The 24,093-nt window shown below is 37.7% G+C and overlaps 2 protein-coding genes across 12 annotated transcripts; both read right to left on the bottom strand.

Annotated features, from left to right (window-relative positions):
* Positions 1 to 82: 82 nt before the first annotated feature.
* Positions 83 to 13,597, bottom strand: LOC109795661 (protein ALWAYS EARLY 2). 11 transcript variants are annotated; one of them, XM_083059126.1, is made up of 17 exons: positions 13,178 to 13,466; positions 12,781 to 12,889; positions 12,364 to 12,504; positions 12,196 to 12,258; positions 10,655 to 10,732; positions 9,600 to 9,732; positions 8,593 to 8,870; positions 8,096 to 8,378; positions 7,829 to 7,924; positions 7,067 to 7,290; positions 6,805 to 6,983; positions 6,419 to 6,701; positions 2,410 to 2,613; positions 1,910 to 2,074; positions 1,294 to 1,476; positions 1,037 to 1,152; positions 83 to 349 (listed from the first exon to the last, which is right to left on the bottom strand). In XM_083059126.1, the coding sequence occupies exons 2-17, from the start codon at positions 12,874 to 12,876 to the stop codon at positions 319 to 321; spliced, it is 2,553 nt and encodes an 850-aa protein (XP_082915252.1). In that variant the 5' UTR covers positions 12,877 to 12,889; positions 13,178 to 13,466; the 3' UTR covers positions 83 to 318. The 11 variants fall into 11 exon arrangements, with proteins under 11 accessions (XP_082915252.1, XP_082915253.1, XP_082915250.1 ...); XM_083059127.1 differs by having other exon boundaries at positions 83 to 426; positions 13,178 to 13,465; XM_083059124.1 differs by having other exon boundaries at positions 83 to 1,152; positions 13,178 to 13,464.
* Positions 13,598 to 14,704: 1,107 nt separating this feature from the next.
* LOC145949312 (zinc finger (Ran-binding) family protein) lies at positions 14,705 to 18,763 on the bottom strand. The gene is made up of 5 exons (XM_083059130.1): positions 18,066 to 18,763; positions 17,669 to 17,786; positions 16,865 to 17,217; positions 16,435 to 16,533; positions 14,705 to 16,165 (listed from the first exon to the last, which is right to left on the bottom strand). The coding sequence occupies exons 1-5, from the start codon at positions 18,644 to 18,646 to the stop codon at positions 14,872 to 14,874; spliced, it is 2,445 nt and encodes an 814-aa protein (XP_082915256.1). The 5' UTR covers positions 18,647 to 18,763; the 3' UTR covers positions 14,705 to 14,871.
* Between the last annotated feature and the right edge of the window lie 5,330 nt (positions 18,764 to 24,093).

Genomic DNA, 24,093 nt, shown 5'->3' on the forward strand with positions numbered 1-24,093 from the left:
TGTGTTAGAAGGCCATAACAATTATTTATTTATTTATTTTTTAATGAATATAAGGGAAAAGAGCTCCACACACTAAAATCCGTGAGGAAACACGATGGAATAACTATTTGCTAAATGGTCTTATATAAAAAGGAACAAAATCCTTTATCTAAGGATCGGCCAAATTTAATCAATACATAGCAACTTAATTTCATGGAGAGTATGAATCCAAACAAAATTACCATCTCTTCTATTAAATGATAGATATCATACACCAAAGTACTACAAGGATGCATAGGGATACAGCTCGTTGTCAACCACTGGATAGAAATACTAGATTCAGATTCCACGATGGATCCTTAAAGCCAGGCTGCCATACAATAAAGATTTTCAGATAATTGCCCTCATCAGCCATAGGAATAGCAACTTCACAAAGGCCTATATGTGCTGCAAAGGAAAAAAAATAACGATAACACATGAATCTCGTAAAACACCTCTAACTGAAGCGACACCTGCTTTCTTATTCACAATCCCGTCACAATTCAATTTAAATCGATCATGTCAACGAATGAAATCAATTGAATTTGTCTATGCGCATATACTCAAGGAAGTAGCGATTATTTGACATTGAATAGAATAAATAATATCCAAAGGGCCCTACCAGCTTATTCTCAAGAATTCTACCATTCCTATTCTTCCAAGTCAATAGTAACAACAAAAATAAGAGACCAAATATTGCCACTACAATAAACCTTAGAGGTTAAATTAGCCATAACAATTATTCTAATATTAAATATTTTAAATTTGCATAAGTATTCCGCGGAGATAGACGAATAAACATGTTATCCTGAATTTCAATCAAAGTTCCAATTTATTTATTATTGGCTTATTGCTAATGGAATATCCGATTTCAAAAGCTGTTTCATGCCGAAACTTCTATGTAATCTGAATCAATATTTCAGCATCCTAATTCCTATATACAAGAAGTCGAGAAAAGGAACAGAGGAATCAAGTAGGGATAAGACATAAAATCTGAGACTTAATTCTTCTCATGCACCTTTGAATTTCTCTGTAAACAGCAAGGTTTCGTGGACTGCGTGGACGCAGGCTGGTAACAGCAGAATCTAATATCTGAGCCACATCAGCTGGAGCATATTGTTGTTCAATACAAGTCTGCTAGTTGAAGAATATTAATTTAATTGTGGTTAGCATATTTTTCAAAAACGTCTCCAAGTTGAAAGACAAGAGTATAAGGCGTTCGCTCAAAAAGCATTTTTTACTAGGCTTTGGGCGTTTCATGTCTCATTTAATTACCTGTATCATGATCCATGTGGCGACACAGGAAGTTATAAGGTCCAAAGGAATTTGAGTATCGACTTTATTATGCACTTCTTGACCAGATGTATCATTGAGTAGAGGCTCCGATGAACAGAAAATTGACCGTACCTGCCCAGTCCTCGTGAAAGCATATTCACCTTCCCTCGTCGAAGACAATGCCTGAATTATAACATCAAGTAGAGTTCTTAGAAGCATATAGATTAGAGGCAATCTTGAACAATTTTCCAATGTATAGTCTTGTATGGTTCTTTAAGAGTCGAGAGTTACAATAAAATCAGATCATCTGACTTTATGTCTGGTGGCATCATTTTATGATTGCAGCTTAGGCCAAAAATACATTTGTTCAGAACTGAATCAATTTATAAATACGTAGAAACCCAATTTGAGGTTCAAATCTATGGGGATACTTAAAAGTTTACAAGCTCTTGACTCTTGCTACCTTGAACAAATTTGTTACATACTTTTTGTTGAGATATGAAAAATATCTTTCTTGGAGTTGAGTTAGGCCCTCAGCCCAAATTCTAAGAATTAATGTTATTCTGTTTGCGAAAATTCATAATTACTGTGAAAGCATAGGTGGCACCCTCCAAACCTTAAATGCAGCATCCACCATAGCATGTGCTCTAAGAATGGATTCTTTAATAATTTCGACACTTGATGGGAACTCTTGTACCAGAGAACCATCTATCATCCGTGGTGGCTGAGAGTTTCTCAAGTAAGTATTACGTTGCTTCAAATGAAGCACCGGTTTAGAAACCTGAAAATAAAATAATAAACCGTAAGTTGCTTCCATGTCAAAACAGACAGTTTTAACTTGTAATGATAGATTTCAGATAGAAAATGTAACTGTATTTTCTATGACAATTGTAATCCTTTGTTATCCTATCCTGCCAAACTTAGTGAGAGAAAGTAACAGGAGATCAGGTAAAAATGTTACATATAAAAGCAAAGCATAAGCACCAGAAAATATTTATTTTGGGGGGAAGGGTGAGGGATAGGGGAGCAAAAAGGAATAGCCATTGCATTAGAGGGACACAGTATTCAGAGAGTACAGATTGAACTTTGATAATTTTTATTTATAAGCAGCCCAACCTTTTTGTGCTTAGCCATAGTACTTGAAGATGAGGCTGCCTTTTCCATAAGTCCACTTGAAGCACTTGTCATGCAGCCTCCAAAACGTGATTTTTCTTTCATGTCTTTTTTTTCCCTCATACAAGGGACATTACCAGAACCAAACTGCCACCTTAGAGTTTCTGGCATATTATCCAACGGATTTGAAGGCATGCAATCAATGTCCTGCACCCAAACTTCCACTCATTAAAAGCACATAGTAAATGTAAAACCAACTTTCTCATTTTCACAAATAATATGTCACTTTTCCCCCTCAATTTAATAGGGAGAAAAAGTGTAGAGTTTTGAAGAATCAGTTATGGAATTTGCTAATATCTTGCAATAAGAAGCTACAATATATATTATGTGTTTGATACTAAATCTAGTGCCTAGAATCAGGATAGGACAATATCGTAATACTACTAACATTAAGGAAATTAAACAGCCTAGCTAAACAAAGAAAGAATCACAATCCCAAACACTATTGCACTAAATCCTAATTCAGAAATTTAGAATAAATCACAATAAATCCTAATTGAATCTCAGTACCACATGGTTTGTAACTTTTATTGATGATTATACTCGTATGACATTAACTTCCCTTATGAATCCGATAAATAGTTTCCGTCTTATCAAAAACTTGATGTTTATCAAATATTTGTCAATTTTTTTTCGTCTTGTCTAAAATCAATTTGGCAAGTCCATGAGCAGAATACAATCAATCAATGAAACTGAATATGTTAAAATTGAATTTTCTAAGTTTGTTATAGACCAAGCTATTATCCATGAATTAACCTATAATTAAAACCCAACAAAATGAGGTTGTAGAGAGAAGGAATCGTCACTTATTTGAGGTCACCAGAGCTATACTCTTTCAAATGTTTATTCTTAATGTCTACTAGGGAGAAATTGTGCAGAGTCCAGACTACCACCTAACTCATTAACAGATTACCCACTCATGTATTACAGGGTATTAGTCCAGTTAAAAACATGTTATTCTTTGCTTCTCCATTACTGTTGAGTCTCCCATGTCATGTGTTTGGGTGTTGCATTTGTTCATTCTCATATTCTCTATCGTGGAAAAGCTAGACCCAAGAGCCATAGTATGAGTATTTATTGGTTACCCCTACAATAAAAAAAAGGTACAAGTTTTATCACCCCAGGATCATCAGGTTTTTGTATTAACACGGATGTTACATTTCATGAAACAATATCCTTTTTTGTCAACCCTAAACTTTAGGGGGAGAGTATCCTAGAAGTCAATTATTTCTAAGGGTCATTACCTCTTTAGTCTTTGCAGGATGTCCAAGACACTAATATTGTATAGAAAGATTACAATGAACATTGTAACCTTGACTACCCTGGTCAAATATAAGCTTAATGGGTTTCTAGTTGGTTCCAATATGTCTCCTGTGTGACTATAATGCTTCACTTAGCCTTTCTTCCAGCAAGTCTCTTCGTAGGTTGCCCTTTTCAAGACACTGCCAGCTAACTCTAATAGGCTGCAAGCTTGGCAGGCTAGGGGTGAGCACATTTAAAGCAACTTTCTAACACCCCCTCGTGCCTAGGGCTATAGGTTTGGAGTGTGCGATGCAAGTGGGAAGTGGTCCAATAAATGAAGGATAGACTTTGACGCCTTCTTAAAATTTGAGTGTAGGGCCTAATTCAACTGCACAACCAATTTTTAAGGTGAGGATTTCACAAGCTTATAAGGAGTATGTTGGTCATATTTTTAGTTGATGTTGGATCTCAACCCCTCGAGACCCAACATCCCAGAGGCTGCACACTACAACAATCCCTCCATAGGTTGCCTCTTTTGAGACACTAGTTACTAACTTCGATAGGACACATTTAAGACAGGTTAAGGGTGACCACAATTAAGACGAGTTTCAAACATTCAGGTTTGGTCCCAAGAATCTTTCATCAAACTCCATCAAGTTCTTCGTTAAGAGCTATTTAAAATTTGAATATTCTCTCCTCCACAAACTTATTATAGGTATTTTTACCTCTTGGCAGCAACAACTAATAGATTCAGACATGTTAAGTTGCTAGTAATAACGGAGCACATTGTAAAAAAGTGTTGCGAGTTTCACCTTGTTGTAAATTATGAAGAATATCTTTGATTTAAAAGATTCTGGTGTATTATTATATTCAAAGTACAATTCCTGAACAATATTCTAGATTTTTTGTAGTTAAATAAAACATAAAGTTCTGACCATATTCTTGGTTCATGGTGTTGATCCACCATGACATGGTCACATGGTTCTTGGACTTCCACTACCTGTATTTAGGATTGGATTTGGAAGAGTTCGTCTATATCGGTAAAAGCATTCCATTTTGCTTTTTGCCTTTACTGTTGATGAACTGAGACCGCTGGTGGTAATCTTTCCCATAAAGATTGTGCCTAGTGATGGGCATTAGGGATTGAAGATAACTTCATTGCTGTCGAAAGCAATAACAAGATTTTCATGAATTTTGTGTTTGAGAACACTTTGATGCCATTAAGATCACTAAAAAAGGAGAAAATAATAATTTTATTTCTTCTTTACAATAATGGACATGGACATACATAGGCTGAACTACATGTTAAAATCTCCTAAATATGGAAACTAGGGATCTAAATAATATATATTACTCAAATAATACACAAGTTATATATGTACAATGATTTGGGGATACAACACTACCCCCTTCTGGCGGCTGAAAGGAAATTTATCATTACCAGCTACCAAGATCTTGAAGGAACTTTGTGGGCAGTCCTGACAAGTGGTCCGCCAACTGGTATTCTTAAGGGATACATGTTTAGTGGTTATTATTGCACTATCAAGCTTCTTTCTGATGAAGTGTTAATCTAAATGTACCCCAGCCTACCATGTAGGACAGGGTTATGTGGAATAAATAACTAATGGCTTATGTTATGTCACAAAATAGCTTCATAGGACCTCCATAGCGAACTTATTAGTCTAACATGATTTTCATCTATAACAGTTCACCTATTTCTTGAGTCATCGAAACTTAGATTCAACATTTGATCTAGCAACTAAACTCTTTCTTACTCCTACAAACATACAATAGCCAGAGCTTTACCTCCTATCAATGGCTGATCCTGCATGATCTGCAGTGATATACACTTCCATAGATTATGGATAGACACCCACCCCCTTCTGAATGCCAGTTCTCTTTCTAGAAGTGATGGTGGTTGGGATGAGTCTTCAGTGACCAAATAGGCCACATATTGCGTATCTGCTGGTGGGGACAGTGACTGTGCCGAGTCTAGCAGCTGAAGAAGATGAACAAGCACCATGAAGGTAGATACAGATCAAAGTCTGCCAAAATGAAGGCATCTGCCATGGTGATTGTGATGGAGGCAGCTAGGGTTTTGCGGAAGGAAAGTCTCCCACATTAGGAACTCTGGTACCGATTTGAAAAGGAGAAAATGATAATTATATTTTTTGATTATGAAACTGTACATGGGTTTAACATATAGGCTGAACTACATTAATGCTCAAATATGGAAACTGGGTGTCTGAATAATACACACACAGCCAAGAAAATAATAAACAAGTTAAATAATAATAAAAAAAATGGGACTACAACAGGATCAGATAATGGAATTTGCTAATTTCCATTGCAATAGGAAGCTACAATATATACTGGGTATCTTCACCCATGATTTTAGGACCTAAAAATCAGGATAGTATCTGTCTATGTGTGCTGGGTATAAAGTTTTAGGACCTAGCTAAGGGAAAATGATCAAACTCCAAAAAAACTATTTCTTGTAATACTTCCTAAATCCCAATAAATTCTAATTGAATCTGATCAACTGACCAGAATCAGCAATAATCTTCAATTTTATTTTTAATATCATATAAATATTTCTTTATACATGACGAGGAAGAAAATATTGGTCTTATTTGATACTACCTCATCGAAAAGGGATATAATATTTTAAAACAAAAAATCAGCATATGCTAATATGAGACCATGTTACCATGACAAGTTCAACACCCAATTCAGGACAGTCAAACTGAACACTGTACTTGTCATGGTGAACTTCAAGCACACTCCCATCATGAATCTCTCTTGTTTTTGAGTGGAAAGCAATCGCTCTTTGTCCAACACATAATGGTTTAGCCAAATCCGATGGAAGTCCATCTCTGATGCCAGTCCACAGTTCATTGTAATATTTCCGAACAGATTCCCGGTACAGTTTAACTTTTTGTCTTTCTCCATAAAGAAAGTGTTCAGAAAACCTGCGAGGTTTGCCAAGGGAACTGCAAGAAACAAGTAAATGCAATGTCAAATATGCACTTTCCTATTTATAACTGTTTGCAAGGTTCAGCAGTAGATCATGCTAACCACAACTGGATTTCATACCATTTTATGATATTCCACTCAACACGAGTTAGCCTTGGGATTCTCCCTAGATCAACTTGATTTAAGTATTCCGTGAACTCGCTTTTGGAAAACCATGGATAATCAATTGCGCTATAAAACCATTCAAACATACACCATCTACGAACCATATAGGACGACAAGCAAACAGAAAGCTTTTCCTGATACATACCAACTTAAAAGTTTAATGCCCTTCCAGAGCTTTAGAATGCTAGATCAATTTAAATTGAGTGAAAGCTTTTACCTTTAACAATAATGCCCTATCTTGGACAAGGGTCAAATATTTATTAGGTTCACTATTCAATATGTTCTCAGAAGATTTCTCTTTACGTGTGAATGATCTCTGTAAAATTGTCTTACGTCTACTTCTAAGTTTAGTTGATGAACCAACTCCAGGGACTGCATGATGGACCTTTTGTTTAAGACTCGGAAGTTTAATTCTCTCTCTGTTTTGGCTTGTTGATGTGCCTTCAGGTAAAGCACACTTCTCAGAGTAGCAACTAACAACAAGTAGATTTTCATCAAGAAATTCATGGAATTTAAGTTGAACAAGAAAATGTGCTAACTTTTGATTCCAAATCATATGAAGTAAGAGGTTAAAGTGCAATTAATTAAGCCAATGTTAAAAAGTTGGAAAATAGATGTTTCATACTTTCAGCCTTGTGTTGGAGTTACACATGCTCTGACTATCATGCAGAGTGGGTTATTAGATGAACTGAACTGAGACGAATATATCTTAACTAACTGAATTAATACAAATGCATAATGAAATCTCTATTGGTGTGTGTACACATCTCTTACATGTACCGAAGACTCCATTCTTACCAGATTCTGGTGTAGATGTTGGTATCATTAAAGAAAGTGACAGATCAACCAAAGTTTGGAAAGCATCTTAACTATCATGCAGAGTGGGTTATTAGATGAACTGAACTGAGATGAATATATCTTAACTAACTGAATTAATACAAATGCATAATGAAATCTCTATTGGTGTGTGTACACGTACCGAAGACTCCATTCTTACCAGATTCGGGTGTTGGTATCATTAAAGAAAGTGACAGATCAACCAAGGTTTGGAAAGCATCCCAGGAAGGGCTTTTATCTGTCAGATACAACAATTATTTACATGTTGTCTCTAAAGAGAAATGTGGAGGAAAAAATTCAATTTTTGAAATTCCAACCATTATTCTTACTCCAAGGTGTAGAGATGAAAAGCAACTTAAAAATTAATGGTTTAAAAACAATTTGCACAGATTCGTATCGAAAGAATTACCTCCATAGAAAACTTTCTTGCTTCTTTTACCTCCACATGTAGTGGCTTCTCCACCATCATGAAGATGGTTTCCAACAGTTTCCACTCTTTCCTTCTTTCCATGAATCTTTTTCCCTCTCTGATGAGCTTCAACAGTGCCTATGCCTTCCATGTTCAATAAGGAATCAGTATCTCTAGCACATTCACCTTTTTCAGCTCCCCTACTTTCTATTCTATCTTCCAAGCACTCTTCATCAATAGAAGCATCATAAAACTTGGCAGGAACTATCTCAGACTCTTGGTGCTAGTTGACAAATTAGAATATAATTAATTCAAATATCGAAAACATGTGACATAACAAAGTATGAACACAAGAAAGCTTGCCAGTTGCCACAAGCTTATATTTGAAAGTTAAATGTTTATTCACAAAACCAAAATCCAAATTAATCTTTTGAAGCAACAATATGGCCCCAAAGAAACAAGCTAATGGCAAAACTTGCAGGAGAGCAGTTAAATACCATTCTTTGCCCCCTCTGAACAGGAGCGACTTTCTGCTTTGTTCTTTTGTATGGCAGCTTTTGAGATACTCTGGGACAGTCACCTCCTTGTGCAACCTCAGCTGATGCCAAAGTCGAAATACGTACAAGTTCAATCGCATCTTCGCCATCATTAGCACCAAACTCTGACTTTGGGTTTCTTTCATTAGGCAAAACATTATTTTCCCTATCCTTGTTCTTATAAGAGTAGTCAACTGAGAAACGAGGCGTCCTTTTCCCAACTGCCCGTGGTCGGTTACCTGATTAATTGTTGAACATCATCAATATCGCAATCAAATGTAGAATGTTACATATGATAAAAACATATTACCATGTATTGAGTTTAAAAAAATTGAAACCAAGTATTCAAGCTACATGTTCGAACCTAAATGGCTAAATAACATGCATCGGAAGGGAGGGGAGTTCACAAAGGGTCCAGCAGTTTTATCAGTGCTACTATTTAATTAAAAATAATAATTACAAGTATTTTTCACACAGTGAAAAATGTCAAACTATAACAAGAAAGTAATGCATAAAGATTTCTGCATAAATTTTCTCTTGATAGAACTTGGCATCAGCTGGATTATATTCTAACTGAAGACAAACAAACAGACACCTTACAGACAACAGGCACAATGATTAAAACACTGCATAATTGCAACCATTCTGTCAAGTGACTTTGATTTAGATATCGGTAGTGCTATACTGATACCAGAATAAAGTCCAAGTTATATTATGTAAATCTTTTATGAGAATATTTATGTAGTTTCCTTTTGGGGTGAGGGGGCTGGGAGAGGGACATTGAGCTATAGATTAGTCATTCTTTAGGTTATTTTGCTGTCTTTCATCTTAACTATTAATTTCTAGTTGCAATGATTTTAAGCATACAAGTTCTGCTTCAGTAATCCAAAAATGATTAAAAAAGTCAGTTAGAGGAAAGCTAACTTCCCTTCATCATAAACAAACAGGGGAGGAGAACTAAAGGCAACCTTCATTGAAAGCAATTGATTGAGATTGGACAGAATCATTAGTGACCCTAAGCTGATTTTTGCGACATTTTTGTTTAATAGGTTTTTGAGATCCTCGAACATCATTGCTCTCACTTTCACTATCACTGTCTTCCTGCAAATTTCCAGTCCAGAAAAATAATTTCAGAAACACATAATTGGTGCTAATAAAACAAATATTGAACACAAAATAGCAAAGCTAAACAAAATTTCCAACAAAATTCTCCATGCATCAATCAATCTTGGATCTTGGCAAACTAATAAAGATGAAAATCCTATCATGAACATGAACTATAACACTTGAAACGTCAAGCTTCATAGTTGTTGAGGAAAAACAGCAGATATATTATGCTGTAAGGGTATGCCATTGGATAAACACAGCATTTTTTTAGTTTTGTCTTGGGCATAAAAGTTCCATCTTTCTTTCTGCAAGCTGGAAATTTTTGCTTCTGCAAAATAATTTTTCACACCAAAAGCTGCTTTTACAACTCAGATTTTTTTCCAGAGAAAAACAACTCCTACCAAATAGAAAATGTAAGATTTCATCTTAAAACCAATTGGTGTTAAGTGAAATTGCAAATAGGCATATAAACCACCCCCCAATAATCCCGCATGCCAATATTTGAGGTAGATATGGGATTCTCTAACAGACCCTTGACAGATGCCTTCCGAATCAGGCAATACATGAAAGAAACTAAGGAAACAATACAGATCCCCTCCTCTACAAACCACAGAAACAACAGAAATGGGCATAGTTATACCAACTTCAATTGGGACTAAAATTGGTACTCAATTGCATGAGATTAGCTCTTTGTTTGTATATTTATATTAACAAATCTGTACAATGGAATCCCATGATTATTGGGATTGAATCTATCCTGATTACATCAGAATTCAGAAGTATATATAAGGAAATAGATTTTACAAGGAGAAAATATCTCAATCATATCTCAACAGAAAACAACTACAGAAATATTAGACAACCACAATCATAATAAAACATCAAATTTTAGCTCAAAACTTAACTTTGACCATACCATCACATTATAGTAATCTGTCATCATTGCAATTAGGCCAACAACAGAAGCTACCCCCTCCGGAAGAGATAGGTATGCCTGTAAATTACAACTTGAAGTTTTAATGACACTTGAGAAAAAAAAAAAAAAAGCTAAACAAATTTAGTATGTTAGTTCATGATACATAGATGAAAGAAATTTTGAGAGTAAGTGTGGACTTAATATTCAAACTAGCTCAAGCTTATAGACAAATGAGGGGCTTTATTGGGGGTGTAATCATTAGTCAGTACATCTTGGTCAGCAGACAACCATTGTTGTTGCTCTTCAGTATGCAACTGCTATGAGGACAGAAACCAGCTTCAGTCTCAACAAGGTGTCAGCTTATGTCTCAACCACCAGAAAATCATTGGAAGGTGTTGAAAAGCCACCTAAGTTGTGGTCACCCTTAGCCCGCTTTAGTTGTGGCCTCTTGGAGAGTTGTTAAATTACAGGTTCAAGGATGGTAGTTGGTGGTCTAAGAAGCAACTAGCAGTTGGATTCAGACTCTACTCACTGAACCAAAATCCAAGATTCCATTTACATTTACAGACAATTAGTGTATATTCCCCCTTTCCATAATCCAATTCTACATACTTTCACCAAACATATGGTGCTTGACATTATCTTTGTTCATGAGAAAGTCTTGAACAAGAGACCAATTACTTCTCATATTACAGCTAAAGATCAGATAACAGATGTTCCAGACCAAGATCTCTCCAAACTCAGATCTGCGGTTTGTAAGAAAAACTCAACGTGTTTGATCATTTTCAGTTGATTCATCTACCTTGAGTTTGAGGTGAGCTGTTAGAGATATGTTATATGTGCATTGGTCCCTCTGTAAGTTCTAATAATGAAAACAGATAGTTGTCTCTAGTTCTCTTTCGTAACAAAGTCTGATTTAAACTGTTGTAACAGACATCAACCTTAATTAGACAATATCTCCAACTGTTTATACAACTCTATAAATACCGGAACTCGTCAAAGTACATTCACTGTTATGAATTATGGTATATGAATTATATTATGTGAGAAACAGATCAAATCAGTTGAAAACTAGAGAAGCAAATACAACAAGAAGGAGATGGACACAAGATTTAACAAAGAAAACTTTATAAACAATTATCTTTAATAAAGAGGGGAAAAACACTCTATAAAACTAAATGAGTAAACAATGAAAAATACTCAAACTTACAAAGAATACACCATGGTTTTTCTCTACACTCAATCCTTTTCTTGCACTTTCTTATTAAGCATAGATTCTAATAAGATTTAAAAAGCAATAGGTAGAGGGGATATTGAGAATGAAAGAAGGAAGAACAAAAGCCTGAGAATCCATAGGTATAAACAAAACATCAATAAATCAGTTTCCACAAAAGAAAATCCAAATTTTAGACAAATCAGTCAAGATTAAAAAAAATGAATCCACACAATAATAGCACTGAAATTCTGAAACTAAAGACAGTACATAATGATAAGGTTCATATAATGTAGCTACAGACTAAGCTACTGTAGTATTAATTTACCCGATTCATATTGTAAAGAGTCTCCACCATTTTGACAGATTTGTTAGTTACAACTGCAGCCACCTGGAAATCAAAATAAATCAATAAGGGTGCAGGATGATAACAAACCTTCTAATGACTAAGGTGAGATGGTCATCATAACAAATAGGAAGCCAAAGCAAGTACAACCGGCCACAAGTTTCCAATGAATAACAGCAGACAGAAGCACACCTTCTTCCAGTCTTTACCAAACTTCCTGTACGCTTCATAAAACTGCTTTAGTTCCTCCTCGTTCCATTTAGGTTCCCATTTATCAGACAACTTTTTCTTCTTCACAATGAGCGCATTAAATAGTATTCAAAAAGTCAAACTTTAAACACGAGAAAAAAAAAAAACTGTTTAGAGCAAGCAGAGAAATGGACTGGAATCAACAAAAGTTATGCATATAAGACAGATTCTTGTCAAGTGAAATTTGTGAACAACACCCATAATAACACCAACATTACACATTACACAAAACCCAATAACTATCATTTTATCTCAATTTTATGCTTTTCTACAATATCTCAATTTAAAAAGCAGAAACGCTACCTAACCAATACGCACCCGTTGCCTACTAGAGCCAGCTTCATCTTCCTCATGAGAAACCTCCAAAATTGATAACGGCTTATTCGTAGCTCTAGGCTTCTTCTTTGGTGCCATAAATCCTTTTTACCTATCAGCAACAAAAATATAAAATAAAATAAAATAAACAATGCAGTAACAACTCAGCTTCCGAGATGATCAATAATGCAAAATAGAAAGATAAACGCATAAAAAAAATTATCGAATAAAAGATCAAGAAGAAGCAAGATAGCTTTATCAAGAGCAAAAGAAAACTAAGAAACCGTTTCTTGGAAGAAAAGCAACATTATCAACAAGAAACGGCCAGACGGAAGCTCACTCGAAATTGTTCCTTACATTCAAATTCTAAATCAGAGATTGAACAGTGAAATTGGCTTACCATTGGTAGGGTTTAGGGTTTATTGGATGACAGAGAGGTGGCAGGGTTTAGAGAGAGAAGTTGCCGCGAAATGGTTTAGAAAGTTTGTTTGCAGTGAGTGTGAGGGAGGGAAGAATGCACCATCACATCACGCCATTGTTTCTTTTATATGTGTCGCTTCACCGCTCCTGCTTTCGCGCCTAATTCAACATTTTAACTTACTATCATTTTAACATTTGATACTCGGAACATTCCAAAAGTTTCTTTCCAACTTTTTTTAGTTATTGTGGTTTTAAACCCCTGTAAGTTGGAAATATTATACTCATTGTGTTTTTTTCCTTTTTAATTTAAAATGTATATGCCTTATTTTGCTTTTAGTAGATATTATAGTTTTTTTTTTATGAAAAATAATTTTGCTCAAATCGAATAGAAATAGTTAATCCAAAACTTAGTAAATTATATATGAAATTAAAATAATTTAATATTTTGTGATCATTAATTGTTGAATAAACGCTTTAGCCTATTTAGATAAAATATTTTGAATAAATTATGTTACGCTTTAGCCTATTGATATACATGTTTTATTTTTTCTTAAAAAAAAGGAAAATTTGTAAGCTAAATACCTTAGTAGGTGAAATTAAGAGAAAAAATAATATTAAAACGATATTCTTATAATTATTAATGCAAGTATTTGATTGAAAATAAATGTGAAATCAGTATTTATTATATGAAAGTTATTCATATTTGATATGTAGCGTCTATTCCATATATATATATATTTTTTTTTTATTGTGAAAACATTTATGTTTCCGGTGAATTTAAGTAAAACAATAATGTATCTCACAATTTAATCTTAACTCTTGTGTCTTAGCAAATTTTTCTCTGTAATATCCTGTTTTGTTTCGCAAACTATTTTAGTTAGTTTCAAGTTTTTTTTTTGTGCTAGTTGAGAAATTTGTTTAATCTTTATTAATCGTATTTGATAAAAAAAAAATACTGTTGCGGGTTGCATCAATTGTCCCGTGGCGGAGGCTAGGTGGGCCAAGTCACTGTCGAATTGGACTGCTGCGCTCTTAAGTAAAAAGAGTTGCACCCTGACTATCAACTATAGCTTTTAGCCTAGTGGTAAGCGTTCGATCCAACAATTGGTATCAGAGCCAAGGTCATGAGTTTGATACTCAGCGAGGCAATTGCTGAGGGAGAGATTGTTGCGGGTTGCATCAATTGTCCCGTGGCGGAGGCTAGGTGGGCCAAGTCACTGTCGAATCATGGCGCTTGGGCTGCTGCGCTCTTAAGTAAAAAGAGTTACACCCAGACTATCAGCTATAGCTTTTGACCTAGTGGTAAGCGCTCGATCCAACAAATACTAACTTTAAATATTTTGAGACATTACTTAAAGTAGCATTTTTAAAAACACTAACTTCTAACTTCTTATATTTATTTCATTTTTACATTTAAAGTATTATATTAAAGAATAATGGTAAAAATAAAATAAACCAGTAATATTTGATTATGAATATCTTGAAATATAATGCAAAAATAATAAAATAAACATAATAAATAGTGTAATGGTTAAAATGAATAGTATTTTTAACATCAAATGATATCATGATACTGACTGATCTTTGGAGGCTTGTACCACATTTAAGTTTAGCAATCAGCAGTATATGCAACGACGAACTGAAAAACAAAATTTTGTTCATGGAGTTGCGTCGCTATCTTTCAATTACACGCCTACTATTTCTAAATTCCTCAAATCCCTTTTCATCCACACTATATTTATTAAATTGTCCTGTGCCATGCTCCCTGTCTTCAAATTTATGCCGATGACGGTCATTTCCTCTGGACCCTCTGCCATTCCCATATGACTGCCGGGATGATCCATTACGGTTGTTTCCTCGGGACCCTCTGCCATCACCATATGATCGTCGAGACGGACCATCAAAATCATCAAAACTCTTCCAACGGTCATTTCCTTTAGAACCCCGGTCAAAATCATCAAAACTCTTCCAACGATCATTTCCCTTAGAACCTCGGTCATTTCGCTTAGAACCCCTACCATTCCTGTAAGACTGTTGGGATGATCCATCAAAATCATAACTGAACATATTTGCTTGGCGACCACCAATAGATCCAGATTTCCGGTTTTTGGCAAAGCTGCTTCTCCCAGAATCATGTCTATTCCCCTTATTTTGTCTGGATGGATCAAATTTGTTCCCTTTATTTTTTCTGAATGAATATGCCTCATCCTCATCAGAGTATAAGCCAGCACTAATGTCTTCCTCAGATTCAGAACCAAAGCTTAATTTCTTGGCTGATCCTCTGCCTTTTCTTTTTTGGTCAGCAGCAGAAACGTGCCCAGATTTGAAGTTGGAAAGGACGGACAGTTGTTCATCTGTAACAAAATCATGTTCATCATCCTTGAATCTTGAAAAAGATGTATTTTTGCGAATTGACCGGGACTGTACACTTCTTTCAGAAGCTGTTTTATGGCGTGCATGCATTTCATCATCACTGCCTTCAATATCTTCTGATTCTGAAAAGTTTTCAGCTTCAGAGAAATTATTTATAGATGTTTCAGTTCTTCTACTACTATTTTGAGTAGTTTCTAGTTCATAACTATCTATATCATCCTCATCTTCAAAATCATCAAACCCCATTCTAGGTCTATATTCTCCTTCAGGGGACCCTTCAATTCTGTTTTTCTCAAAATTATCTTCCCACCCCCTATGATTCCCATGTCGATCATTATTATCTGAAGAGAAATTTTCATTTATAGCACGAGTATCTGCATACTCAAAAGCAGCTACATCTGCACCATCTGATTCATTGTCATCAAAGTCAAAATTCCATGCATTGGAAACCTCTTGTCGGCTGGGCATCTTATCTAACATAGGTCTGGAACTGTGTGTTCTATCTTGCATTTTATTCTCCAGAAGTTCATCAGGTGGGCGTTTACACTCACAATGAAAGCATACCACATTCCTCCTGTAATTCAAGAAGTTGCATCTGCCAGGTAATAAATAAACAAGTCAAGCCAAACACATTTTAGAAATAGAAGCTTCAGGGGTCACATAAGCCTTATGAACTTTGATGAATAAAATTTTGCATGCTATTAGTATTAATTTTATCAAAACATAATTTTCCGGAACTTCAGATATGATTATTATAGTTGCCCTCTGTGTGTGTGCATGTGTGCGTGAGAAAGAGAGAGAGAGAAGAGGGAGAAGTGCAGGAACAATGAAATGAAATCAAAGAAATGAAGGACTTAAACTTACTCGGGGCACTCCCATTCTCCTGGCAGCAACTGTCTCTTAGGACGCTTGGCATCACACTGTAAGCAAACCGTATTCTTTGCAAAATTCATGAATTCACACCTAAGTGTTCAGCAGCACATTCAGTCAACAATAGTAAAATCCAAAATACAATATGCTGATGTCATCCAATAATGAGTTGTTCATAAACAATTGATTTCCTAGTCTAATCCTATATATTCAATTACCAGGAGGAAGTGAAAAAAAAAAAAGAGACTATTATCAGGTGTATGCCCAAAAATCAATTTCACTAGGCTTAAAAGGAGTACTCAGCATAATAAATTGGTTGAAAATAGAAAATTTTCAAATGTAAATTCACTTGAAACTGACAGCAGCCAGGTGGTAAAACTGATTACTATATAGCAAGTAAATCAGAGAGATTCAAGAGACATACTTAGGACATAGCCAGTCCCCTTTTTTCATCTCAACATCATCCCGTCCAACACGCCTCTTTGGAGGAGGAGGAGGTTGTTTCACTTTTGGTGGTGGTTTTTTAAACACTGGAGGAGGGAGATTTGGATCAATGGGAACTGAACCCAGCTTGACAACCTCATGAAGCAATTTACGAACCACTGTCTTCACAGACTTCTGCCTTAGAAGTGACTTATTGATGACTGATCCATCAACAGGATCAAAACCAAAAGTCAGCAGGAGCCGCATGACATCAAGAGTTCGTGCCTCATCCTCTTTGTTTGTTAGCAGATACGCCCTTTCACAATTGTTTCTCAAGCTGCAGGAACTACAGACCTGATATCAATGAATTTTTCATCAAAAATATACAAAATATACATTTTAATATTGAGTAACATATGCTATGGATCAAAGAACGAGACCAACTAAGAGAGAAATGTAAGGGGGGACTGACAAAGAAAAGGTGACATGTAAGTGATTGAGAGAAAGATAAAAAGGATGCTGGCAGAGTAAAAGTCATCCAAGTTCTTTGTCATCAATCATAAACATAGACATACAGATACTAATTTAAATGTCTTCACAGTACACTAGTGTTGAATTGCCTCCCCTCCCAAACATAAAACCCACTTCACTCACAATTGTATCCACGAAGATGGAACCAAAGAACTCAGACAGAGAAAATTTCACAATTCACAAATAACAGTTAACACAACCATTCAAAAAGCAACAAAGAAAATAACACTTATGTAAGTTATGTTCGACACCAAACAAAATGCATTACACTTACATCTCCTTCGTCAAGATGAGCATACTTCCTTAAAAGTTTAGCAGAGAAAACCACCCTTTTGTCCACAGTAGGGCATCCATAACCAACCAAAAGTTGAATATCCTTCCTCGACAAGGACCTGAAATCAATCATCTCCTCTTTCAAAAATTGTAACACATAACATCCCCATAGACATATATATCAACAAAACAAAGCCATAATAGCTACAATATCAACATAAAAAAATAATACATGCATTATTCTGTAAAGAAACCAATCAAAACGACAATTTTGTTAACTATTACCACAAATTTACAATAACTACCTTCAAAAGTCATTCTAACTTGATTTCTGATTGGTTGACTTCAGTGCATAAAAAATTAAAAATTAAACTCAATTATCATTTTATAGCACAAACCTCAAAATATCAAACCGGTCCCTCCCGAAATTGAGACACGCCATCTGAACGCTCTTGAAATCGTTAGTGAAATCGAATCCTTCAGCAACCTCGGGGGGATCAAACCCCAAATCGTGGACCATTTTATCCTCATCCCTCCTTCTGTGGTCGAAGTAATTCTGGTGCACGAGCGTCTCCATCAACTGGATCCACTCCGGCCACGGGTGCACGAACTCCAGCTCCTTCTTGGGAGGCGGCTCCGGCGGGCTGTCGACGGCGGAGAGTGGCGACTCCGGCTGGGCTTCATTTTGAGGGGGCGGAGAGGGAGTGTCCTTGGATTGGCGCCAGGCTCGAATGCGCTGAAGCGTTTCGTGCTTTTGTGAGCGCTCTTTTTCGATGGCGTCGATTTGGTCGAAGACGAAGCTGAGACGGGCGGAGAGGGAAGAGGGTTTGGGGTTGGAGTCTGGGGTGGTGGAGAGAGGTTTGGGGAGAAGGTGGGAGAGTGAGAAAGAGAAAGAGGGTTTAGGGTTTATGGAAGAAGAGAGATGGAGGGTTCTGGTTAGTAGAAGAGAGAAAGGACGATAACGATATCCATAAGCCATTCCTAACAGAGTGAGGGATTATCTCATTCAACCTCCGCTCGTCTCTGCTCTGCTGCAGAAGCAGAAAGAAAGCTTAAACCCTACATTCATTGCGCCAAACCTCAATACTCACGTCGGTTGTTTACAGAGTATTTATTTATTTATTTTCTCAAAAAAACACTTATGAAGTTAGAAAGAGAGAATAATTAAATGTTAACTAATAAATACAGTTTATGTAAAAATAAAAATAAAACTAATAAATACAGTATATATTCTTTTTAATTTTACCTAAACATGACAATTCTATTTAGTGTTCTTATAAAAGAAAAATCATGAGAACGTAATCTTATAGTATTTCACTGTTATTTAATTTCTATTATTTTTATTTTTATATTTTAAATAAATATATAAAAGTAAAGAGAATTTCTTTTTCCTAATAAATTATAATAATGATTTCAAACCACTGTGATTCGTCTAGGAGAAGGTTAAGTATATTAACATTTTGGAGCTATTTTTGTTTTGTTTTGGCTTTTATATTTTTATTTAAATGTTTTTTTTTTCTTGCCAATATATAATAATTAGTACAACATATTTCTTTTACGTTATTGTTAATTTATTATTAAATCAAATTTAGAACGAACATTTTAATTTTAACAATTTAGAAATTATGAGAACTAAATATAAACAGTTAGAATTAATGAACTACGATTACAAAAATTAAAATAAGGAGACTAATAATACAGTTAGAGATATATTTTTTTTTGTAAGATTTATATTTAGATTTATACAATGTCATGTCTAATTTTTATAAAAATAATCTTCTTATAAACAAGGGTGTTGAATGATAAAATAAATAACCATTTCAATTGTCTACAACATTTAAATTTTAATAATGAATTTGATTTTAATACACTATCATTATAAGAAAATAATTATAATGAACCAAAAATATTATAAGAAAAATTATGTTATTAACTAATTAAAAGTCGCTCTAAGTATAATTTTTGAAAAAAATAATACAAACTGTTTTTGCCAGAGATCTGTGATAGAGATGATCCGTTGGGTAAGGTTGGTGAGCCTCCTTCACGGGTACGCTTTGTGCTCCAAGATGGGGTGGTACCTGCAAAAGAGACTCCGATGCTAAAGTTAGGGTTTGTATGAGTAGATGTCTCGTATAAGTAATGCACGTACCTTAGTGTGAGTTAGGGTTGCGTTGGGCCTTGGGCCTGAGATCAGTTATGATCTAATTAGATAGTGGATTTCGTCTGGACCAAGATCTCCTGAGATCGGTTATGATCTGGTTGGATTGCAGATCTCGTTTAGACCGAGGTCTCCAAATGCGTGTTTCGAGGTCATTCCACGTAGCTGTGCCGAGCTCGAGCTCGGCATGGCGGTACAGATAGTACACTAGCCCCCCGAGCTTCGAAGACCGTGGGTCGAGAAGTTTAAGACCGAGCTCGTCAGGGAGTAGTGACCTTTCGCGTACGCTTGTTTATCGAGATGCCATGTGTCGCAACTGGTCATTTCCCGAAAACGTGCAAGTGGCGCGTTAATGGGAGTGACGGTTATGTAACGATGGTTTGCCTTTGTCATAATGGTTCTCAATTAATGTGTCATCAAACGTGTCCCTTGGCTGACACGTGCCGTGACCATTTTGAATTTGGGAGAAATCATTTTCTCTCCCTCGCGCCTCTTCCCATTTCACTTTACTCATTTTTCGCTCTTTCAGCTTCTTGCGCACGCTGTTTCTCTCGTTTCTGTTTATCCTCCGTCTCCATTTTCTCTGTTTCCGCCGTCGTTTCCGGTAACCCAGTCATTGTTAGGGTTATTTTCTGAGGAAGAGTACAAGGTACTTCCTTTCTACAGTTTTCTTTTTTCTTCTTCCCAAATCTTTCTTCGAGTCTTTCTTGTTTTCTCCATGGCTGGAGGAAGTGGTGCTGGATCCTCCGCGCCTTCCAAGGGCAAGGGCAAGGCGCGGGGCAAGGCAGTGGCTACTGGGACGGCCGCCGCCGAGAAAAAGAAGGTGGTGGAGCCGCCTACGGACCCCGTTCCAGGCATTCCTGGCTACGACTGGGTTCGGCGCGAGATGGGGGAGGCCCAAAGCGTGTTCCAGTCCTTTCTTGAAGTCAATGCGATTTTGAGATCGTACAGGGTTTGTGACCCTTCCATTTCCCGAATGATCCGGCTTGAACCTTGTCAGGTCGGTGAGGGCGTGTATATGGGGAAGTCTACTGACCCTCCCCATTTCTATGTTTACCAATGCTTCTTCAGGGATTTGGGCGTTTGTCATCCCTTCACACAATTCGAGTGTGACTTTTTGAATTTTGTCAATGTTGAGATTTCCGTTGAAACACTTTTGTTAATATTTGTAAATTCGTTTAATTCTATCAACGGTCTCAAACACGGCAAGTATACCGGCCGTTCAAGTAGTAAAAATATCGTATCCACAGGGATTAGAAGGTAAAATAAGCATTTAGTGACTATTCGTGACTAAAGAATAATTCCAATTTCATAGTTTGTCATGTGAATTCAAAGTTGTGACTATTGGAATGAAAACTATAAATAAATATTGGTTTGTGAGTGGAAAAAGATAGAGATGGTATAATGGTTGTGTGAGGTTGTGGGGGTTAGATTTCACCAAACGTCAGACTAATGAATCCTTAATCTCTTGTTATATACATTGCTTAGTCAACCCATAAGTTTACTCAAACCTAATCCCTTAGAGAAAGAGCCTAGGTGCGGACATTGAATATCAATCCCTTGAGTACCCAATATCTACACCCGCATTACGGGCTAGGGTTTAAGACTACTAATGGGTCAAGCTCTATCCCTAGATACAATCTCCACTAGGCATATGTTCCAGAACTAGTTTCAATGGTATTTCCCAATACTCAATGGAACCTTAAATCATGTAAAGGGTGATCAATCCAAAGCAAGCATTAAGCGTAGAAACGTACACAACAAAGAATGAAACAATACATATATATATCATTAAAAACGTAAGGATTACAATAGAGTACGTTGGTTACATCTAACCCCACAAAAAATGGGTGGAACCACTCAACAATGAGGGTAAATACAAAATAGAGATGAAAGGGGAAGTGAAGAACTGAAGGAAAGATCCACACACGAACGTTCCAAAGCTCTGAGAATTCCTTCTATAGCTCCAATGAGGCGCCCCTGCGTGAATGAGGGAGAAACCCTCGAAAATGGCTTCAAATACGAGCTTGGGGAGATCAGATTAGGGTTTCGCGCCCGGCGCGTAAGTCTTCACGCCCGGCGCAGGGCCTTCTAGTGAGGTCAAGTATTCTCTGCCTCAGAACACGCCCGGCGCAATTCCTTTTGCGTCAGGCGCGAATATTGCTTGCAAAGACGAGGCACTCTGTTCTTCTCAAGCCCGGCGCGGGTAATGTTGCGCCCGGCGCAGCCACTCTGCTCTGCTCCCTACTCCTTAGATTTCCAATCCTAAGGGTCTTCAATCCTCAAGTCTCTAGCTCAATACCTGCACAAAAATGAGGTGTATTAAGGTATTGTTAGCTAAATTTGGGTTAGTTATATCTGCACACAAAATGAACCAAAAAGAGAACAATTGTATTGCAATGGTTCAAAGAATGAGTGAAATTGTTTATTAAGTCTTGTCCAAAAAGAGGTATAATTGAGACTTAACAGTCAACTCGGCTCCTTGCCAGTTGCACCCCAATAGTTGGGGTTTTTTGAGGGCTTTTCAAGTCCTGTGTTCGGCCCTAGGAATAGAGGTGTCTCTTCCTGTCTTCCTTCATTTTTACCAACTGAAGATAGGTGTTCCGCCTTATGGCGTTCTGTCTCTGAGTGGGAGTAGGGATGGGGGTTTATTCACTCTTTACTCCCAGTCATACAAAAATTATAGACAAGAGTTCTTCCGGGTTGCCCTCGTGGATGTCGACCCCCTAGAGGATGGGGCGTTCTACTTCGGCGGGTTGCCGAAGTTCCCTTTCTATTGGTGCCCCAAACCGTCTAGGTTTCACGGGGTGGGCCAATTGAAATTGACAGCTTCGGAGGCGGCCTCCATTGAGAACCTTACTGCGCTTCCTCGCCCGCTGGATTGCAAGCTCGTCCTGTCGCTTGCGAATTCGGCGTACAAGGAGAAGGGCCTGGAAAGTGAGTATCTCGTCCTCTTTAGATTGTTAGGGTTTGTGAAACCTTCTTTTTCTGATGTGTTTTATTTTCTGTTTGCAGGCATCATGGGGAAGAACAAGTGGCGAAAGCTGAAGCATCGCTACAATGTTGCTGAAATTGAGGTCCCTGAGCCTCAAGAGGAGTAGATTTCCCCCTGAAGGTCAACCGAAAAAGAAAGAGGGGCGAGAAAGAGGTCGGGGAGACCTCTGCCCCTCGTGGAACGGAGGAGGTGACCTCCAAGGTCGCTGATGCTGATGCAGTCGACCTCACTAGGAGCCCTCCGCCTGAGGAGGCTCCCCAAATGGCCGCTGTGGCGACTGCTGAGCAAGTTGCTCCTTCTACTGAGGTAAGTGTCTTGTTTTCTTTAACTTTTCTTCTATGTCGGTTTTGCTTTGTTTATTGATGCGCTATTGCTCTTTGCAGGCGGGGATAGCTGTCGAGGTGGAGGCCCCGGTTGCTGAGCAGGTCGCCCAGGCCGCCGTGGTGAGTACCTCGCTTTTGTTTTTCCCTCTATCTTGTAGGTTGTTCATTTTGTTTCTTGACATGGCATTGGTTTTTGCAGGCAGGGGACGCTGCCAAGGTCCAGGTGCCCCCGAGGTCGGAGGTGCCAGGCGTGGACCCTCCTATTGCTGAGCAGGGGACGCCAGTTTCTGCCTCTGTTGAGGCTCATGGCAAAGGGTCGAGTCTCGAGGTCCCTACAGCTACGCCTGCAACCTTGGCGGCGCCGTCAGGTTCATCGTAGGGGGCTTCCCGGAGCCAATACATAGCTCACCGCTTTGGCAAGGGCCTCACCCAGGTGTGATTGGACCACGTGAGTGCCTCGGCTGACATGAACTCGCTATGGAGCGCTGGGGTGACTGCCGAGAAGTTCTTCCCCCAAGGTGCGCTAAGCTCGGGCGACCAGGGGCTGATAGACGAGGCTGGACCCGTGGAGGGCCTTGACGCTACCCAAGTCTTTCTGCAGAGGACCATGGCGATTGTGGACCACTAGAAGCATAGGTGGTCCAAACAACAGGAGGATCTGGTTAAGCTGAGGAACCGAGTTCAACCTCTGAGGGACGAGAACAAGGTCCTGAGGGAGGAGAACAGGTCTATGGCGGCTCCTCTCGGGGAGGCTAAGCTGCAGGGCGAGGCCGAGCTCCAGGCCACCCGGAGGGAGTTAGTCAGGGTCCAGAAGTCCTTGAAGATTGCTTTGAGGTCTAATGAGACCTATGCTGCTCAGGTGGGTGAGTTGCGGGAGCAAGCCAATTCTTCCCGGGCTCGGGTGCGCTCCTTGGAGGACGAGGTCACCGCACAGAAGGCGGAGCTGGTGG

Source organism: Cajanus cajan, chromosome 6, assembly GCF_000230855.2.
Source record: "Cajanus cajan strain Asha chromosome 6, NIPB_CcT2T_4, whole genome shotgun sequence".
Taxonomy (NCBI): domain Eukaryota; kingdom Viridiplantae; phylum Streptophyta; class Magnoliopsida; order Fabales; family Fabaceae; genus Cajanus; species Cajanus cajan.

What these genes read in the sequence shown, in the direction of transcription:
- LOC109795661 (XM_083059124.1), bottom strand. Translation starts at nt 12,876, where the DNA reads ATGGCACCAAAGAAGAAGCCTAGAGCTACGAATAAGCCGTTATCAATT. An exon ending in ATCAATTGCTTTCAATGAAG is followed by an intron (nt 8,871 to 9,599) that starts GTTGCCTTTAGT and finishes ACAATTAATCAG; the next exon opens with GTAACCGACCACGGGCAGTT. An exon ending in CTATGGCTAAGCACAAAAAG is followed by an intron (nt 2,075 to 2,409) that starts GTTGGGCTGCTT and finishes TTTTATTTTCAG; the next exon opens with GTTTCTAAACCGGTGCTTCA.
- LOC145949312 (XM_083059130.1), bottom strand. Translation starts at nt 18,646, where the DNA reads ATGGCTTATGGATATCGTTATCGTCCTTTCTCTCTTCTACTAACCAGA. An exon ending in CTCATCTTGACGAAGGAGAT is followed by an intron (nt 17,218 to 17,668) that starts GTAAGTGTAATG and finishes CATTGATATCAG; the next exon opens with GTCTGTAGTTCCTGCAGCTT. An exon ending in GGGGACTGGCTATGTCCTAA is followed by an intron (nt 16,534 to 16,864) that starts GTATGTCTCTTG and finishes CTGAACACTTAG; the next exon opens with GTGTGAATTCATGAATTTTG.